The sequence below is a fragment of the Cyprinus carpio genome, chromosome B17 (assembly GCF_018340385.1).
Source record: "Cyprinus carpio isolate SPL01 chromosome B17, ASM1834038v1, whole genome shotgun sequence".
Classification (NCBI taxonomy): Eukaryota; Metazoa; Chordata; class Actinopteri; order Cypriniformes; family Cyprinidae; genus Cyprinus; species Cyprinus carpio.
In genome coordinates this window covers 13,049,541-13,068,723 of record NC_056613.1, presented here as the reverse complement: position 1 = coordinate 13,068,723, position 19,183 = coordinate 13,049,541, and the positions used below count along the sequence as shown (strand labels likewise).

General features: G+C 36.3%; 1 protein-coding gene across 1 annotated transcript; it reads right to left on the bottom strand.

Moving 5' to 3' along the window:
• Nucleotides 1-400: 400 nt before the first annotated feature.
• Nucleotides 401-18,133, bottom strand: wapla (WAPL cohesin release factor a). The gene is made up of 20 exons (XM_042742357.1): nt 17,882-18,133; nt 16,030-16,484; nt 13,119-13,749; nt 12,695-12,999; nt 12,450-12,565; nt 12,235-12,334; nt 11,978-12,138; nt 11,238-11,374; nt 10,722-10,833; nt 9,951-10,178; nt 9,336-9,447; nt 9,155-9,252; nt 8,738-8,814; nt 8,497-8,657; nt 8,219-8,334; nt 5,879-6,100; nt 5,578-5,776; nt 5,058-5,146; nt 2,927-3,022; nt 401-2,582 (listed from the first exon to the last, which is right to left on the bottom strand). The coding sequence occupies exons 2-20, from the start codon at nt 16,460-16,462 to the stop codon at nt 2,517-2,519; spliced, it is 3,459 nt and encodes a 1,152-aa protein (XP_042598291.1). The 5' UTR covers nt 16,463-16,484; nt 17,882-18,133; the 3' UTR covers nt 401-2,516.
• Between the last annotated feature and the right edge of the window lie 1,050 nt (nt 18,134-19,183).

Genomic DNA, 19,183 nt, shown 5'->3' with positions numbered 1-19,183 from the left:
TGTGAATGACATTTTTTGGTCATTTATCGCTGTTGCCATGGATACATCCCAGCATGACACTCTCAAAATAATTTTTTAAAGAAAAAAAGAAATGTTGGCATGCAGGAAATATATATAAAAAAGTTCCCTTTAAAGAGAGAGACACACAAACACACATAAATATGTTTCTATAACTAAAATAAAATATTAAAGTTTTATAGGCCTTGAAGGTTGCAGGTGGTATTCATATTCTAGAGAGCATTTGATTGGATAAATCTATACTGATGCTTCAAAGACAACAAATATTGACTTAAAGTTACATTTTGATTTCAAGGAGTCTTCAAGCGGTTGTAGTTTCACACTAACAGCTTTCAAGTATGTACTGTAGGTTGTTGGAATCACAGAGGACGTTATAAAACAGTCAACGAGTACTCAAAGTAGCAAGTATTTATTCAAGGTCAAATTATTTACATTGTAACCAAAGACAACATCCTGGAAAATGGTACAAATTGTTTCCTTTAATACATATACATATATATATAATATTTATATATTTCTTGTAATTGTACTTTAACTTTATCTAAAATAATGCAATTGGGGGGGGGGGGGGGTATAAAATAAAGAAAATTTGGTGAAAGTATTGTAGCAGTCTAAAATCAAATATGTACAGAAATATTTACAATTAAAAAAAAGAAAATCTAAATTCAGATCTGTAAATTAACTTGTCGCAAAACTTGCTTCAGTTTTACAAAACAGAACAAGCTTTACTCCATATGGCTCTGCTTCAGCAAAGATCTGAAAGGAATAGAGGACACTTTTGCTTAGTTCAGACTGTTTTGTTTTTTACTAAGAACTTTCAGCAGCTTCCAGCTATTCTGCAGACATACACGGGATGAAAATGTTTAAAACATAATTAAGAAACACGTTTTCCTGAATCAAAAAAGGTAAAGAAAACAATTCATAAAATTATAAAACAATAAATTTCAATTGTTCCATTATATTAAGAGTATAATTAAATTAACAGAGGATGAGCATTTTGATGGAGACACTCCATGAACCCACTAAAACATTTTAAAACTATTTTCAAGTGCTGTCTTTTTTTACTTTAAAATTGAGCTCACACAGCACAGTCTACAAAACTAATTAAAGAAACATTAAAAATGAAAAAAAAAAAAAACTTATTTATTATTTTTTTTTTTTAAATCCAAAGGTAACATGGTGATTCTTCACACAAAGAAAAATAAAACTACAGAAGTCAGTGGAATTCTTCTACAATTCTTCCCTAGGTATCCAGATAAAATCATCAAAACTTTTTAGTGTGTAGTTTTTAAAGAAATCAAACATAATAGCTTGGTTTTAGTAAATGTGAAAGAAACAATGACTGATCATTAAACATCTCATCACTATAAAACACTCTTTAAGTAGGACTACAGGATTCCACGGTTCTTAAAACCACATTCACCTTAATTTGATGAATGCTTGTTTGTTTTCAAAGTTGCAAGGTCTTTGTCTTTGGTTCGTTAGACATCTTAGGCTTTCTTCAGACTGGCAGCAAAAACTCTTTGTTTTGACAAATCTACTCAGATCTAATCAAAAGGTTTTGTCATTTGGGACACAGCATGTATACTGCTGTTCAAAAGTTTGGGTCCAGTAACATTTCTTTTTTAAAACAAAAGAATACTTTTATTCAGTAAGGATGCATTAAATTAAAAAGACTCACTAAAGTAAAGACTGCTGAAAATTCAGCTTTACCATCACAGGAATAGACTCATTTTTAAAATGTTTTCAAATAGAAAACACTTGAGTTGTAACAATATTTCATAATATTACTGTTTTTACTGTAAAATAAATGTAGCCTTGGTGAGCATAAGAGACTTCTTTCAAAAACATTGACACCAAAACAGTAAGCCTATATATTCCTGTATGCGTAAAATGCCTCTTAATGCTTGTGTCTTGAGCAGAGGCAAAGTTTCCAGTTTTTACAACTCGTGTAAGAAATTCTCTTGTGATCATCTTTACTAATGCAAATATTATAGATACTGACTGCACTGTTTGAACAAACATCATGTGCAAACAGTCAGAAAAGCAAAGCATGGAGTCTGTACAAAGCCTCAGCCCTCAGTGTTTGAAATACCTATAAGTTACTATGTTTAGTCTAAATCTTTACACTGCAAACAAGGACAACTAGCTTAAAATCATTCTTTTGTTTCAAAACAGCTTAGTTTTTGTTTTACATGAGGATCAGTGCTTCAATAACCAAATATTATGCAAGCACACAACTGAGTGTGTGTACGTGTGTGAGCATGAGAGAAAGAGACAGCATTTGAAAACACACAATTTTAAAACAAGCAAAAAGAAAGTGAAAGGAAAAAAAAAAAAACATGAAAGTCTCTGCAGCGAGCCACTAGGGTGACGTGACCGTAGCGACACTTAACCACCTTTGCCGCCGGATCGGCTGCCTCTTATCCTGAAGGGCCTAAGGCACGTTGCCAGGTCCAGATTTATCCCACGGAAGAGGGGACTCTGTGACACCTCTGCTAACAGTGCTCCAAAAAATCAATCACCCGTGAGATAGATTTCTGTCCTGTAGTTCCAACAGAACACTGACGACAGGAAAGAAGAGAGAGAAGTTTAAAACTGATTTAAATGTCACTGGCCAGACATGAAAGCACAGCCACACGTTTTATAACATCAGTGGCATTACACTGCATGCATGGTAGCCAGATCACAATTTGATAACACATTAAAAGCCAGGTGCAAATACAGCCAAGACCCACTCTGATTGGACCACGGAAACCACATTTAGATGCCTTTTCAGTTTCTGCATTCAAGCAAGTAATATGTACTACAGAATTTAAATTACAGTTAATTCTACTCTACCACTTCTAAATTTTCGCCATTTTTAAATGCAAGGTGCAAAATGTTTAATATCATTGATTGTACTTACCGTCAGGTTCATGAAATTAAGAAATTTCTTTAGCATTTCAGCCATAATAGAGAAATCTCCCTTAGGAAGGTTTTCCCGTACGGTTTTCACATTCATCTGAAAAAGAGAGAGAAAGGATATATTTGTATTTACATTTCAATTTAAAGTGCCCCTATTATGGATTTTTGAAAATGACCTTTCATGCAATGTGTAACACAGTGAATGAAAACATCCTGCAAAGTTTTAAATCTGAAAGTGCACAGTGTATTTAATTATTGTCTCTCAAAAGAAAGAGTCGACTCTGAATTATTGAAACGAGTCATTTTTAAAAAGAATCCCACGCCGTTTCACGTTGACGTCAACATGAAACATTAACATATTGTCCGCCCACTTGTTGTGCGCGCAGACCCGGGAAAACTTGGTCTGAATGAAAATGCAAATTCATTCTTTGCCATTAGGTGCCACTTTTGCAACTTTAAAAATAGCTGTTCCCCCGGTAACGCTGTACACAAAGCAGCACTGTGCTCACAAACGCTGCTTTATCAGGCATTACAGGCAAGATGAAATGGAAATCAACCATTTGGACCAATCACCGCAGATTAGCCCCACGCAAAGGAGGGGTTTGGAAAAATTAATCGTTGAGCGAATCGTTTGGGAGTTGTTACAAAAGACTTTACTGTCACTTTTAATCAATTTAATACATCTTTGCTGAATAAAAGCATTCATTTATTTCCAATACACACAAATATGAGCCCAAACATTAGTGTACTTTTTTTTTTTTTGTGATTCTTAATACATCCTTGGACATTTAGTTTAACAACAAACTTAATTATTTAAATTGTTTTTTGTTTGTTTGTTTGTTTGTTATGGATCAACAGAATAAAATAAAAAAAACAATGTCAAAATTCAAATTAAATCTTTTAGAACTAAGTGACCAAATCAAATTGTAACATTATAAAATATAATTGAATTTCAATGCATCTACGACTTTTAATGATAAACCTACAATATCAGTGGTATGATCGTGTGTGTGTGTGTGTGTAGTCTCAGGGTTTCAGCTGATAGTATAAAAACACCTCTATCTGCAAGGTTCAACTTCAGGTGAACATTCTTCTCCATTATTGTGGCAGAACATAGCCCATGAAGATAAAAAGAGCACTCCAAGCCACTCCGTGAAAAGGTAATTGAAAAGCATAAGACAGGGGATGGATACAAGAAAATTTCCAAATCATTGAATAACCCTGGGAGTACTGTTAGATCAGGTAAGAAATAGAAAAAGTATTGGCACAGCTGTAAATCTACTCATGACGACCCTGAGGGAGCTACAAGCTTCAGTAGAAAAGATGCGAGGTACCGTGCAGAACTGTTACCCAGGTTCATGGGAAAGGGGTACAGAGAAAGACATTGTTAAAAATGTCATAAGACATCTCAGCTAGAGTTTTCCAGAAAGCAAGTGGGAGACTCTGAAACCAGCTGGAGAAGTTTCTGTAGTCTGATGAGATCAAAATCAAGTTTTTGGCCATCAGACTGAACATAATGTGTGTAAGCTACACACTGAGCAGCATCAGAAACACACCGTCCTCACTGCGGGTCACGGTGGTGACAGCATCATGCCAAAGAGATGCTTCTCTGCGTCAGGCCCAGGAAGGCATATGAGAGAGCAATAAATGCAGCAAAAGAGGGAAATTCTGAAGGAAAACAGCGAGGAGACACCAGTAAGATGGGCAAAGATTTGCTTCCCAGCAAGACAATAAACCCAGGCATAAAGCCAAAGCTAGAGGAATGGCTGAAAAACAACATTAATACCCCGAAGCAGCCATGCCAGAGTCCAGACTTCAACTGAGAATTTGTGAGTAGACCTGAAAAAAGGCTCCACTCAGGATCTTCATGCAACCTGACTAAGCTTGAGTAGTTTGCAAAGAAAATGCGGAATAATTGCAGTGGCCAAATGTGCAAAACTCACAGAGACCCATCCACACAGCCAAAGCTACATCTAGCAAATACTTGTATACATATATATATACACACTTAACTGTAAGTGTCTCTAAAGTCACAAAATTACACAAAACTAAATAGTTGCTTTGGTTCAAAACTAACCAATTACCCAACTAGCTGCTCTCTGGAGCAACTAAAGGACAGAAGTGATGCTCACCGGACTCTCCTGACATAAACACCCAAGCAGAAGAGCTGAGTATGAAGCCACAATGCTGTCCTCCATGTGTTTCCCAGCATGCTGCAGGGCTGAAAAACAAAAGGCAGGATGTTCACATAAAAGCTTTCCCCTAAACATTAAATAAAGTAAATTATAACACACAGCATGGGTATTAAAATATTTGTAAAAATATATATATGGCTAAGGCAGACTATTAATATGACTAATTAATCATTTCTTATAGCAATTTAACTTTTTTTTTCTTTTTTTTTAACAATCTGTGAACTTTCATCCATTTTCCACTGAAAATAGTGCAGTGATTGCAAAGCACCACTTACACAAGAAGTCACTTTCAAACCACACAGCATTTGCAATTTCATTTATTTATTTATTTTTCTGCATTAAAAAAAACTTAAACCTTATGCAAAATCTGCATCAGGAAATATTTCTTAAGTCGAAACCGTCTCAAGTCAAATCCAAACAAGTGTTTATTTGAGCCATATCAGTGAATAATTTGTACCTTTATTGAGGTCAAGCTCCTCTTCCTCCTCTTCTTTCTTGTCATTTGTTTCGTTGGTTTCTGAGGCGACCCACTGGATCTCTCCAGATGTTTCCTTCCACTCTCCACTCTGGTCTGCCTGAGACTTGGGCGCCTCACTTATGAGGTCATCGGTCTGTGCCTCAGCTAGCACTGCTGCTCGCTCCCGTTCAAGAAAGAGCTACACAGACGAACAGAAACACTTGGTTTAGTTGGCCAATGTCTATCAGATTTAAGAATAAACACTTGAAGGGCCATGTGAAACCATCTTGACTACGGTCACCTGAACCAGAGCAGCCAGAGCGTTTGCCGACTTTGCTGTCATGGGTCTCTTCTCGCCCTCTCTTTTATCCTCTTTTTGTTCATCCGTCCTACTCTTCTCCTCTCCTGCTGTCTTCACGTCTACCTCTGTCTCCATCAAGTAGCTCAAGTCCACCTCCATCTCCACAAGACAGTGTCTGTTTCTGGCACTGTACTCCGCCAGATTTATCAGCAGACCCAGACCCTGTGCACAGATAAAACACAGTCACACTCACAAACACAAGTCACAGCACACATTCTGATGTCAAAAACACCGGCACTTCAAAACCAAGTCTATACTAAAGAAAATAATAGAACAAGTCCGAAGTACAGAGTACAAACTCTGACAGTTTTCTTAAGTGAACATCAACAGGAGAAAAAAAAAAGATGTCAATACATTAAACCAAAACAAATTAAGTCTTTTTTTATTTAACTCTTGCTGTTAGACATCTGAAAACCTGAAAAACCTCGAGCACTGTTTCATTTATTTGCATTTGTGTTTTCATTTCATTGCTTGACATTTGTTTTCCTTTTATTAGATTTTCAATTAATGCACATTTTATATTAAAAACCTGTTAACTTGAATAGTTCCTTTAGTACTTGAAGCACTGTTTGTTTAATTGAGAAATAACTTAAGACTACATCCCACTGTTTTAATTTAATTTAATCATATCTTCCTACTTATAACTTATAAAAGGGCTGGGAAAAATAACATGTTAATTTCTATGATTAATATTTGCTGTTTAACATTAAAATGATTAACACAATTAAAGCAGTATATGTTTTCAAGCGAAATGAGAGTGGCTGACTCAGGTTGGTCCACATGTACCCAGGCACTCTCCTGAACGCATGCTTTTTTGAAGGCTGATGGACGTAACATGTGACACCCACATGTAGGACCCATGCATGTTACAAGTATTGGTTTCACTGGTACAGGCATTCATTTGCAGTATTTAATAAAAAAGATGCTATTAAACTTTATGTTTCTACATTATAATCTTGCTAACAAATTTAGATGTTATGTGTGATTAACTGTGATTGATTACAGAATTTACACCCAACACCCTGCATCATATTTGCTGAATGAAATCCTGTATGTGTTTCTTACTCATTCTGTTTTGCTGTAGAATGTAGCATTTTTGATTTTGGCAACCATCGGTAAGGTGAAGAAGTCTTTCATTATCCCTTAATCACCAAAAAACTGCCACAAAGACATGATTCCTTATCTTCCTGAGCCAGGTTGTTTGTTTTAATTAACTGATTAATTCTTAGCCAGTTTTTACATGTATGAGTGATTCTGAAGAGATTATTATTTACATTTAGTCATTTAGCAGACGCTTTTATCCAAAGCGATTTACAAATGAGGACAATTATTTCATGCCTAATCCTGATTTAAAGGTTAGAATTACAGAAAGAAAAAAGAAGAAAATGAAAACATTTTTTGCTACATCTGTGTGTATTTTACCACATGCACACAACAATAACAAGAAATTATATTTAAAAAAAAAAAGAAGCTTTTTTTTAAACCTGGGTTTATGTAAATTCCTTTGATATTAAATGGAGTATTTGAACCACACCTTTGCAGATTGTAAATTTTGTTGTGTGTGTGAGTGTGTGTGTATGAAGTTTAATGGAGACTCTTATGCTCTTCAAGGCTGTGTTTATTTAAATCAAAAATACAGAAAAACAGTAATATCGTGAAATATTTTAATTTCTAATTTTGGTTTCCTATTTTAGTATACTTAACATACTTTTATTTCTGTGACGTAGTGCTGAATTTTCAGCATCATTACTCCAGTCTTCAGTGTCACATGATCTTTCAGAAATCATTCTAATATACTGATTTATTATCTGCATTATTAAAATGTAGCGTATATTGTAAGACAAAATGTATATTTTGAATAAACACTATTCTTTTTTAACTTTTTATTTATCAAAGAATCCTGAAAAAAGTATCACAGGTCTAATATTTTTTAAGAATATATATTGTTTCCAACATTGATTATAAATCAGCATATTAGAATTATTTCTGAAAGATCATGTGACACTGAAGACTGGAGTAATGATGCTGAAAATTCAGCTTGGCTTCACAGGAATTAATTATATTTTAGTGTATATTAAAATAGAAAACTGTTATCTTAAATTGCCATAATATTTCACAAAATATATACTTTTTTTCTGTATCAAATAAATTTATTTGATTTTGATCAAATAAATGCAGCCTTGATGAGCATAAGAAATGTCTTTAAAAATGTTCTTATTGATATTATTGAACTCAGCATCAAGGCACTGGGCTATGTTATTAGTGTCACGAGTTTCTCACCAGGACGCGGATGTCGAACCTCTGCTCCTGAGGCAAATAACGTGGGACCTTCAGAACACAGTCCAGTGCCGTCTGTATGAGGCCATCCTGTTCACCTGTTTTAGTGCTGCCCCACTCTGAGAAGTCACAGTGAAAGAGAGAGAGCATGTGAGGGTTATCTTACATTCTTATCTTAACATTTATACAATTGCAGTTATTTTATACTGCTTCATTCTGCATTTATAAATGCAGTGTTTGGTGAGCACAGTATAAATTCTCTGTCACACGCAGTGTCTAACCATTATCGTGTGTGAGGTTGAGCAGAACTCCGATAACAGCTCTCATACAATCCTCCACGGCCTTGCCCACGTTGCTATGACTACTCTGTGGGAGGGCGGAGCTTGATGAAGAGACCTCTCGGCTGTAACGCTGTATCATCTGCTCACAATGCTGCAGGGCCCTACAAACACAAAACACAACCCCAGAATGAAAATTTCCTGTAGCGCAAAGCAACACTGCGCTTTCTATATCATCACACACCTTGCTGAGGACACTATGAGCTGGGACTCCTTGTAGGCGATCAGATAAGCCTGGTTCTCAGGGTTATGGTCTGAAACCTGGAATTAGGTTTTAAATTAATTATACATAGAAATAACATGCATTTTCCTCGAGGGATGTCAAAGGTAATGCATTAATTTGCAGTCAACATTTTCAAAGCTGTTAATTAGCTAATTAATGCATTTATTAAATTTTCATTCCATTTGGTACAATTTCTAAAAACAGATCGGATCGACAGTGCAAGTATCTCTAACACCAGAAGAGCACTGGTGGCCTGCAGCAATCATTACACTTAAAATTAAGACAATTAAGTCCATGTTATTAATTACTGCAGGTTATTTAAGTATCGCAGGTCTTTCTTTAAAGGAAATCAATTAAAATTGTTATTGTTACACTTACACTCTCCAGAACTCGTAAACAGCGCTCTGCTCCCCAGAGTGATGCCACCAGACTCTCTTTATCTTCTTCTTTACTCAAGTTCTCCACACACTCTTTCACTGAGCCCAAAAAACATATTTCTAGCAATTTTCTTAAAAAAAGAATCTTACAAGTCAAATACAGAGAGACTCAATTAGGGTACCTTTATCTACGATGTGGTCCAGTCCCCCAAGCAAGCGGAGCTCCTCCTTAAACCAGTCTCCGGCTCGCTTCGATGTCAGAGACAGTAATGTCTCCATCGCTAAGTGACCCGTCTGAGATGCAAAAATAATAAGCAATAAGAATACAATGTTTTCTCGTTCTCACAAAAATTAAGCAGCACAACTGTTTTCAACATAGATAATAATATGAAATGTTTCTTTAGCACCAAATCAGCATATTAAAATAATTTTTTTAATGGATCATGTGACACTGAAGAGAAGACTGGAGAAATGGCTGCTGAAAATTATTATTAATATTTCACAATATTCCTTTTTTTTTATCTTACACACCTCTTTACTTTTGAAAGGTAGTGAATGTAAAATATGCAATGTTTAAAAAAAGAAAACTTGTCGAAAATGAAAATACCATGCATCAAAGACTGCCTTTGATTTTCTATGCTTTTTTCGCTGTTCAGTCCACAAACAACTAAACAAAGACAGATTTTTTTCTGCCAGTCTGAACAAAGCCAAGGTGAATGGAAGAACACTTCTTCTAAAACATTCATTGGTTTGTGTCGGTTCTGACATCAAAGGTGTGAGAAACAGCAGTCACTCACTGTGATGTTTTCTAGGTCCAGATGTTTGTTGTGGACTGTTTCACAGATTTTGCGGATCTTCTCTTTAACACGGCTCATCTCTTTAGCGTTTAACTGGTCTGCTACAGAGTCATCCTGCTCTAGTTCCAGCAGCCTGATCATCAGCTCCAGACAGGACCGGTCCAGATCCATATTTAGCCGGTCTCGGCTCAGTATGTACATCAGAGACGCTGTGCAAAGTGCCAGGTTCTGCCAGATCCAGAGGAACAGCGAGAAAGAGAGAGGAGGCAAATGTTCTAAAATCTAAAACTTTAAAAGCCACAAAACTTTAAAAATCAAGTCACTTTGCATTATAACAACATCCCTTAACTGCAAGACATGGCCTTAAGTGACTCTAGTGGCTTTATTCTAAACATCTGTCTTGACTCATTAAGTGGATTTAATTTATTCTTACTGAACATCCTTCAACACACAAATAAATTCAAGTCAGGCCGAAAGTGTCAAGGCAAACATTCCTGCTCCTACTGTGTAAACTGAACGAACGAGATTCACAGAGTGACGGCTCAGCGTCTGTTTGCGTTTCTCCCTTGTCTGCCGGCAGAGATGATTACATCTCCAATTAATTTATACTAATGAAGTAAACAAACAGTATTGTAGCTGCGTTCATAATGATAGAGCTGTGACAGTTCGGAATGATGCTTGGTTATACAGATTTGTTGGTAAATTAGAGAAAGTCTATGTTTACATGACTGGTTTGTTGGTTAGGTGCTTGATGATGATGATGACACTCACCGGGTGCTGTTGGGCATCACTGAGCATCTTAAAGACCTGGGCCACCTTCCCTCTGGCCCTCAGGTGCATGCGGAAGCTCGGCATGGCACAGCGCGTGGCCAGAGTGATTATACTGCAGTCAAAAATGAAGGCAGAAAAAAGGATTAGTGGTTTCTGTTATAAATTTGTCTTTGTGGGTAAGAATGCATATATGGGGATTCCAGTGTGCATCAGTGTTATTTCAGTTAACTAAAACTATGCAAAAGTGTGAAAAAGCTGAAATAAAATACAACATAAATATTGTACAATTTTATATAATTTAATTGATTTAAAGAAAGAGCCACAATTTGTTCTGTACACCATTGTTTAATAAAAAGGAAAATTTTAATATTAATATTTTAAAACCCCTAATAAATACTATTAAATCATTTAATTGTTCAAATCATTATCTGTGATAGTTCACAGCAAATCACAGCTGTGATACATAGGCTTGAGGGTGCAAATCACCCAGAATATTCCAGTTAGTGTTTGTCTCACCTAAGGCAGCGTGTGTTGAGGGGTTGTGTGCTCTTCAGGCCTGTCTCCAGATACTCAAAGTCATCAGTGAACTCCTGATTCTCCCCAAACTCCACTACGTCATTAAAGTGCTTCACATGTTGGACCACAGTGTACAACTACACACATAAACACAGGGCAAGAAACAAACAGTTCAATTAAAGTATGAGCAGTTCCTTTGTTCAAGTCTGTAATGTTGGGCGATTTTTCAGATTTTAGCGATTAATTAGAATTGAATGTTTTATTTTGTAGAAATTGAGGAATCGTGATTTTGAATAGAAATATTACAAAATTTTAGAATTAGAAACTTTGACAATATGCCAATGATAACAGTAAAGGCAAAAGAACGATCCACCCTAAGTCAGTGTTGTTATTGTTATACAAACTAAAAAAAAATAGTTCTTGTTGATTGGCAAAGATTAGATAAAAATAGATAAAAAATACCGGATAAAAAAATGTAAGTGAAAATGAGAAATTTTGCCTTAGCAACTAATTGAAATAAAATAAGTTTAAGACAAAGTACTAAAATTACTAGAACTTGTAAATAAAATAAAAATATATTAAAAGATAAATAGAAATATTAAAAATAAATCTAAAAAAAAAATGTAATAAAACAAATTAAAAATCTACTATAATAGTACATAAATAACACTAAAATAACAACATGTACACGTTAAATAATGTTAAATAAGTTAACATTATTTCCCAGGTGCAGTGCTCACCTCCTTGTGCTCCTTCCTGCATTTTAGTGCAGTGACGATGTCCTGGTATGGCTCAGTGGGGATGGTGACAGACTTAATGACTTTAGGAGGAGGTGGCGGGGCTTTAAACACTCCATCATCTTTATGGGAGTTTGTGTCTTTGCTGCTGCTGGACACACTGGCTCTGCAAGAAAAACAAAAACAACAACATTATGGTTTACAAAGGCAGAGGAAATTTTAGTGTATAAAGTTCAGAGGTTGTGAATTGAGTACTTTACTTACAGGTACAGCCACAGTACGAGAGGAAGCGGGAGGAGGCACTTCCTCCGGCTCGGGTTGATTCCAGTGACGCGCGTTATATACGGCTTTAGCAGGAGACTATATTAAACACACACAAAAGAAAAAAAACACACACAATTTTGTTACATTAAAAATTCAAATGTAACTTTTTAATAAAGTTACTCTGTTTCTGCTAAAGCTGTTTTAGCTGTACTTTTTTTGGCCCGCTGAAGATCTTGCGTCCGATCTCCTTTGACTTGTCGCTTTGCTTTCCATGGCGTTCCTTCTGTGAGTCTGTAGCCCCTGTCTCATCCAGCGACTCCTGAGAATCTGACAACAGATTTTTAAAAAAACATACAAAAAAAGGGACATCATGTATTCAGAGATAGCTCTACAAATCATCGTTATCCATAATTACAGTTTAAATTTCCCATCGTGAAGAAGTGTGCTTGTGAGTACCTGTACTTAGGCTGCTTTGACTCTCTTGACTCTCCTGCGAGTCGTTGATCTGAGGACTGCCCACGCTGGCTGCCAAAGCTTCCGCCACTGCTGCTTTCTTGTTCTTCTTTCTCTCCTTAGCTGCCGAGTCATCCTCATCCTCACTATCACTCTCACTCAGATCGTCAAAACCAAAGTATTTGATCTTGTAGCTGGTGCTGCCAGATGCAACGCCGTCTCCATCTGTGTCCTGAGCCTCATTCTCCTCAAAGCCAAAAAACTCCAGTTTTGTCTCCTTTTTACTTTTACTCTGAGTGGTTCTGAACCTAAAAAAAAGAAAATTTTAAAGGGAGTATGAAAAGAGAAATCCATATGACAACATGCTAGTCTTCTAATCGAGCAAATCAAAAATTTGGTGAATCAAGAGAGTATGTTTATATTATACCTAGTAGGCTTGGAAGGTTGGGTGTCTGTTTTCCTCTTGAAAGTTCCCACCTCTCCGATGTCAGCTTGTACTGGGCTGACAAAATCATCCACGCTCCTTTCCATTGAGTCCTGGATGGTCACGTTACACATGGACACACAGGACGGGTGAAGAACCGTGTAGTCCCTCACCCGGCCCCGGCCTGCAGGCTTGACTTCAGAACTCCCAGCGACCCCTGCAGCAGTGCTCTTCACCAGCGCAGAGGCTGGTGCTGAACTCACAGCAGGAACCTGCACGTCGCCAGCTCCAGAACTATCCATCCCTTTATTCCGTGGCCGTCGGTACACTCTGTCGCTGGATGGTTTAAGAAGCGGAAGCTGCTCAAAGTCAACAGGTTCCACTGGAGGTTCAGGTTCAGCAGGGCACTGTTCAGAGCTTTTGAGCCCATCAGAAGAGTTTCCAGCCTGGGTAGAACTCCCCTCGCCGGCCCCTGGAGGAGAGTCCTCCCCGAAAGGGTCCCACTCAACAGAGATGTTTCTACTGTGGGATTTTAAGCTGGAGATCTGGGAGACTTGTTTGCTTACTGTGATACTGGATCTGCTCCAGGCTCCTACAGTGCCAGTGACATGTGATGAGGCTGAAGATGTTGTAGCTACAGCAAAAAAAAAAAAAAAAAAAAAAAAAATTTAAAAATAGCTAAAAATAGCTAAAAACACAAATATATGTATAGAAATATAAAATACATACATAGTAAAAAATTGTATTGCATAAAATAAAACCACAATGTTAGATAAAACAGTATTTTTAATATAAAAAATATATATATTTATTTAATAAAACTGTATTGTCTTAATATAAACATTATAAAATGAGCAGTTTAAATATATACTATATACCATAGAATTATATAATTAAATTACAATAGTATTGTTCAAAATAAACTTGCAATATATATATAAAAAAATGCAAATTACAAAAAAAATTATTGTTGAAATATATCCTATATAACATTATCTAAAATATATTGTATAAAATAGCATATTATATAAAACCATAGCAATATTTATATATTTATTATATTAAATAAAATAGCACCAAAAAAAAAAAAAAAACAAATGTGACAACCCTGAATTTTCAAAAGGATAGTTTACACAAAAATTGAAATTCTGTCTGTGAAATTTATTCATCCTCACATTGTTACAAACACCCATATTATTATTTTTTTCTTCTGTTGAATTAGGTGAGAGTTCAGAACTGGATTGTGCATAAATCATTCAGCAGTTTATAAACTGGATCAATCAATTCATTGAAAAGTAAAGACAAAGATAAGATAAAGATAAGACCTAAAAGAACTAGTTCACAAATCAGAAATTACTACTTTTCAAAATCCATTAAGGGGAAAAAAAGGTTTTTAATGAACAAAAGACTTAGGATCTAGCACACTGATAATATGAACCATTTTATGATGGTTTTGCATCCTTCTAGAACAGGGCTGCCCAAACTCGGTCCTGGAGGGCTGGTGTCCTGCAGAGTTTAGCTCCAACCCCAATTAGACACACCTGAACCAGCTAATCAAGCTCTTACTAGTCATACTAGAAACCAGGCAGATGTGTTGAGGCAAGTTGGAGCTAAACTCTGCAGGACACCAGCCCTCCAGGACCCAGTTTGGGCAGCCCTTTTCTAGAAGTTTGACAGCTACAATCCCCATTCACTTAAACTGCATGGAAAGGAGCAACCAGCGCAATCTTCAAAATATCTTCTTTTGTGCTCCACAGAAGAAATAAAATCATAAATATTTGGATCGTCAAAAGGTTGAGCACATTTCCTTCAAACCCCGTAATAAATGTTTCCACAGTTGGATGAAGAAATAATTATTACTATTAGAAGTTTTATGATCCTTAGAGGGTTATCCCAACCTGAGTCCTTGTTTCACTGCTCCTCTAATGGTTGTAATTAGCCTTGCTAAAGAGCAGTGGGAAAGTATCAAACTGCATAGGTTTGAAAATATCCTGCTGAGCCCTAGAGTCCATGCTAGTGTGCTTACACGAGCACCTTGACTACAAAGCGAAGACTTCAGCAGTGCTACTGCTATTCTCAGGACTGAATAAAACCAGTATACCCTGCTGCAGAAAGACACAGTGACTTGACCCCACCGTAGCACAATGGTGTGAGGTCATCATAATGACTCAGACGTCATAATATGGGTCTGACTGAAGTGATCTAGGTCATATTCAGTATCCTGGCCATAGTAAGACTAATAAAGCACCCTAAATTACTCCAAAGCCAAGTGCTTGAACTTATTAGAACAATGGTACAGGATCAATAATAGTTGTGTCATGACATCATTTCTTGCATGATTATGACTCTCCGGGAGCTAAAAGAAACTGAAAACGCCATAATGTGATTATTATTTTACAGACTCACTCAATGACACATATTTACACCTGATTTTAAAGGGACAGGTTAAACCGCTTAATTCATATGGAAAACTTTTACAATGTCTTTTATGCAGCCTACAAAATGTTTGATTTGCAGACTTTCAATGGATGGACATAAATGATGACAATATTAAAAATATCTTAGTGTTTCAAAAAGAATTAAAGCCAATATACAAAACTGCTATCATTTTGTGAAAGCAGCAATCCTTGCTGTCATATTAAGGGGTCGTTCCAAACCAAAGTGCTTAAAACTGGCCACTTCAAAGGGCTCTTCAGAATTAAGAATTTCGAAGGGTATAATTGATGGACACTTTACTCTCATGATTCTTTGCAAAGGTTTCATTGAGCCCTTCAGAGTTTTGGAACAGCATGAGGGTGAGTAAATAAACACAGAATCTTCATTTTGGGTAAACTATCCGTCTCAGGTAATTAACATGTTTCTGCATGAACAGTGTGTTGAACAAACAAACGTTGCTGATTGTTTAATTTCCTACCTGGGCTATTCATACCAACCACCTTGGTGCTGACGCTCTGGCTGCTACCCAAGGTGGAAGTACCCATGGCGGTCAACGCTGGACCCTGACTGGGCTTCTCTGCCTGGGTCTTCAACTGCTCTTTCCCGGATCCTGCTGCATCTGAGCCCGGCTCAGATTGTGGAGTATCTCTCGATGTGACAGTTTTGGACTCATCGTCGCTATCAAAGCCAAACGGGTCCTCTGAGCTGTCGTCATCATCAAAGCGGGGTCGTTTAGTCAGCTCAGGAACCTCTGGCTTGAACAAGGGCCGTTTGACCCCCAACTGTGCCTTATAGGTGGTCTCTCCCCATTTGGTGCTAAGCGTAGCTTTCTTATTAGAAAACACCTCATCAAACTTCGAGCTGGCCTCTCCTCCCTTCCGCGTATAGGTTTTACTAAATCTGGACGTCATGTTGACGTTTGTTACATATTCTCTACAGGGAAACACAAGACATGGAAGAATTAAAGGTCATGTCAATATCTCAGCATGTAGGAGCAAACAGAAGACACCTTGTTTTAAATGCTACAGATATGAATATGTAATGATACATTGAATTTAACCCAATAGAGCCTACTGTATTATATTTGATATTAAATCCTCTAAATTATCAACATGATCAAAACTTTGCTGAAAAACCTGTTGTATACTATCTACTACATGCCTTCAGCCATCTGACTGAGTTCATTGTTTTTTTTATATATATAATTTTTTTTTTTTTTGTCTTCAGGTTATGATACATGTGCATATGTGCTGTAAAACCTTCAATGATTTTTTATGAAGTAACCTAACAATAACTTACTTTACTTAACAATAACTTACTAGGCTTACTTGATTACACGCCAATTATTATATGTATATTTTTTATTAGATTATATTTTTTGAATCATGTAAGAATCAGTACATTGATACAACAGGCTTTTGAGGAATGTTTATTTTTAATCATAAAACTAAGAATATAGTGTCTTACTTAAACATGTTATTAGGAAATGCATTGTGACAACTGATATTTATATGCATTTTATGTAAGTACATAGTTATACTCTTATAAAAATTACTTACATTTGACATTATTCGAATTTTATCTTACTCTTTCTCCATATAAATTACATCTGCACCAAATAACACATTTCCTCTCATTTTGCGTCTCTTTCGAGTATGACTTCTCACTATATGATACTTTATGGTCAATAAAAGCAAAAATATAATGATACAATTATGATACAAAACATAAAACACATATACAAACTTTTGGATTTTAATATTTTGTTTCAAGGTTGAATAAACGGTTCTATTTCTGACTATTATTTAATCAGGCTTTACAGGGTTACCATAGTAAAAAGCCTAAAGGCAGTGTAAAAAACAAAAATAAAAATAAACAAACAAAGACTGAGGGATAATATTTCTGGCGCAAAGATTCTTTATTCAACATGTTTCTGAAAACATTATACGGATAGTTCACTAAATATTGAAAAAATCTCATTATTTACTCACCCCTACGCTGTTTCAAACTTGCAAGACTTTTTCAGAAGAACACAGAAGATTTTAGACAGACTGACACCATAATGACACCTCAGTCACCATTCACTTCACTTGTATGGAAAAGGATACACTGAAAGTCAATGGTGACTGAGGCTGTCAGACCATAACATTCTGCCTAACATCTTCTTTTGTGTTCCACGAACAAAATAAAGTCACGCAGGTTTAAAGCGATACAGGGGTGAGTGAATGATGACAGAATGTGTAATTCGGGATGAACTAACCCTTTAATGACTAACATTACGAACAGAAACATTGTTCATTTAACATATTGTTACATGTTTGCACACTCACCGAGCCGCAGTATTTCCTCTGGGCCTCTGTGCTCCGAGCAGCCGCTAAAAAGAAGTCCAGGCGATCTGCTCAATGAGCAAAAGCGCAAAACGCGGCTGCAGCGCGGTGCAACTGCGAGAAGCACCAATTAGGCCAGATCGTGAAGTACTGCTGTTGTTTATTTGTGGAGAGCTGGATCGGTCGAACTGCGATGCGCCATTAGTGTCACCCCTCCTTCTCCGCCCCCAACGTCGGCGTAAAGCCTAGCGTCACTCCAGAACGCCGCTCGACCAATCAGAGATGCACGCACTGAACGTCCGTGCAGCAAACGTAGGTCCGATTGGATGAAATGAATAAGAAGGCACGTTTTAATTGGAGGACAACTGCAACTTGTGGGCGTGTCTTCATGGTGAGGTCGGAAAGGTCTTGAAATAAAATAAGTTTTATATTACTACAGCTGACTGTAATAGTAATGTAACAGTAATGACGCAACACAACAAGCAAATAAGCATTGGTAATTTTTTTTTTTATGACTGTGTATCAAGAACCTGGCATTGTCATGTGAGATTATTTTCAAAGTAAAAATATGAAATCTCACATTTCTGAGACTTTCTGCAAAACTAATGTACAACGTTTGATTTCTTTAAGTAATTTAGGCATTTTATTTGAAATTTGAGCAAATTACATCTAATGCAACAGCAACGTTTCCTGTCTCACCAGGAGATGGCGTTACTGTGAAGCCACCGTTCGTGTGAACGTTCATTGACCAACGATTGTTTGATCGGGTGAATCAAAGTGCTATCAATAAACGATCCGGTTTTAATAAGTCTCTGAGAGACGGCAGTAGTGTGTCTTGACAGAAGTAACTAGTTTAGCATTCACAAAAGTAGCAGAGTCACATTTATAATTGTAACTATAATTCCAGTCAAAATACAAACTGGTTACTATTGTAAAATAATAACAAAATGATAACCTTGAAAAGGGAGCTTTTCAAAGTCATATGTGAGAATACATGTTGCAGTCGGTAAGACAACATGAGACAAGATAGATAGATAGATAGATAGATAGATAGATAGATAGATAGATAGATAGATAGATAGATAGATAGATAGATAGATAGATAGATAGATAGATAGATAGATATCACACACCCATACAAAATTATATTTTTAAACATTTTTAATGTTCAATTTTTTTTATTTTTTTCCTAAAATGCAAATGGTAAGAATTGGATGTTAGCATTTAGACTTCCACTTATTAATATGCAAATCGTATATAATATAATAGCATCAAGTCATAATAATATAGTCATGTTGATTAAAA

Bases quoted from the DNA above. Each gene is read 5' to 3' on its own strand.
- wapla (XM_042742357.1), bottom strand. From the start codon at position 16,462: ATGACGTCCAGATTTAGTAAAACCTATACGCGGAAGGGAGGAGAGGCC. The intron at 12,566-12,694 runs GTACTCACAAGC...ATCTGTTGTCAG, and splicing joins TCAAAGCAGCCTAAGTACAG to ATTCTCAGGAGTCGCTGGAT. The intron at 8,658-8,737 runs GTGTGTGATGAT...TTGTGTTTGTAG, and splicing joins CTCATAGTGTCCTCAGCAAG to GGCCCTGCAGCATTGTGAGC.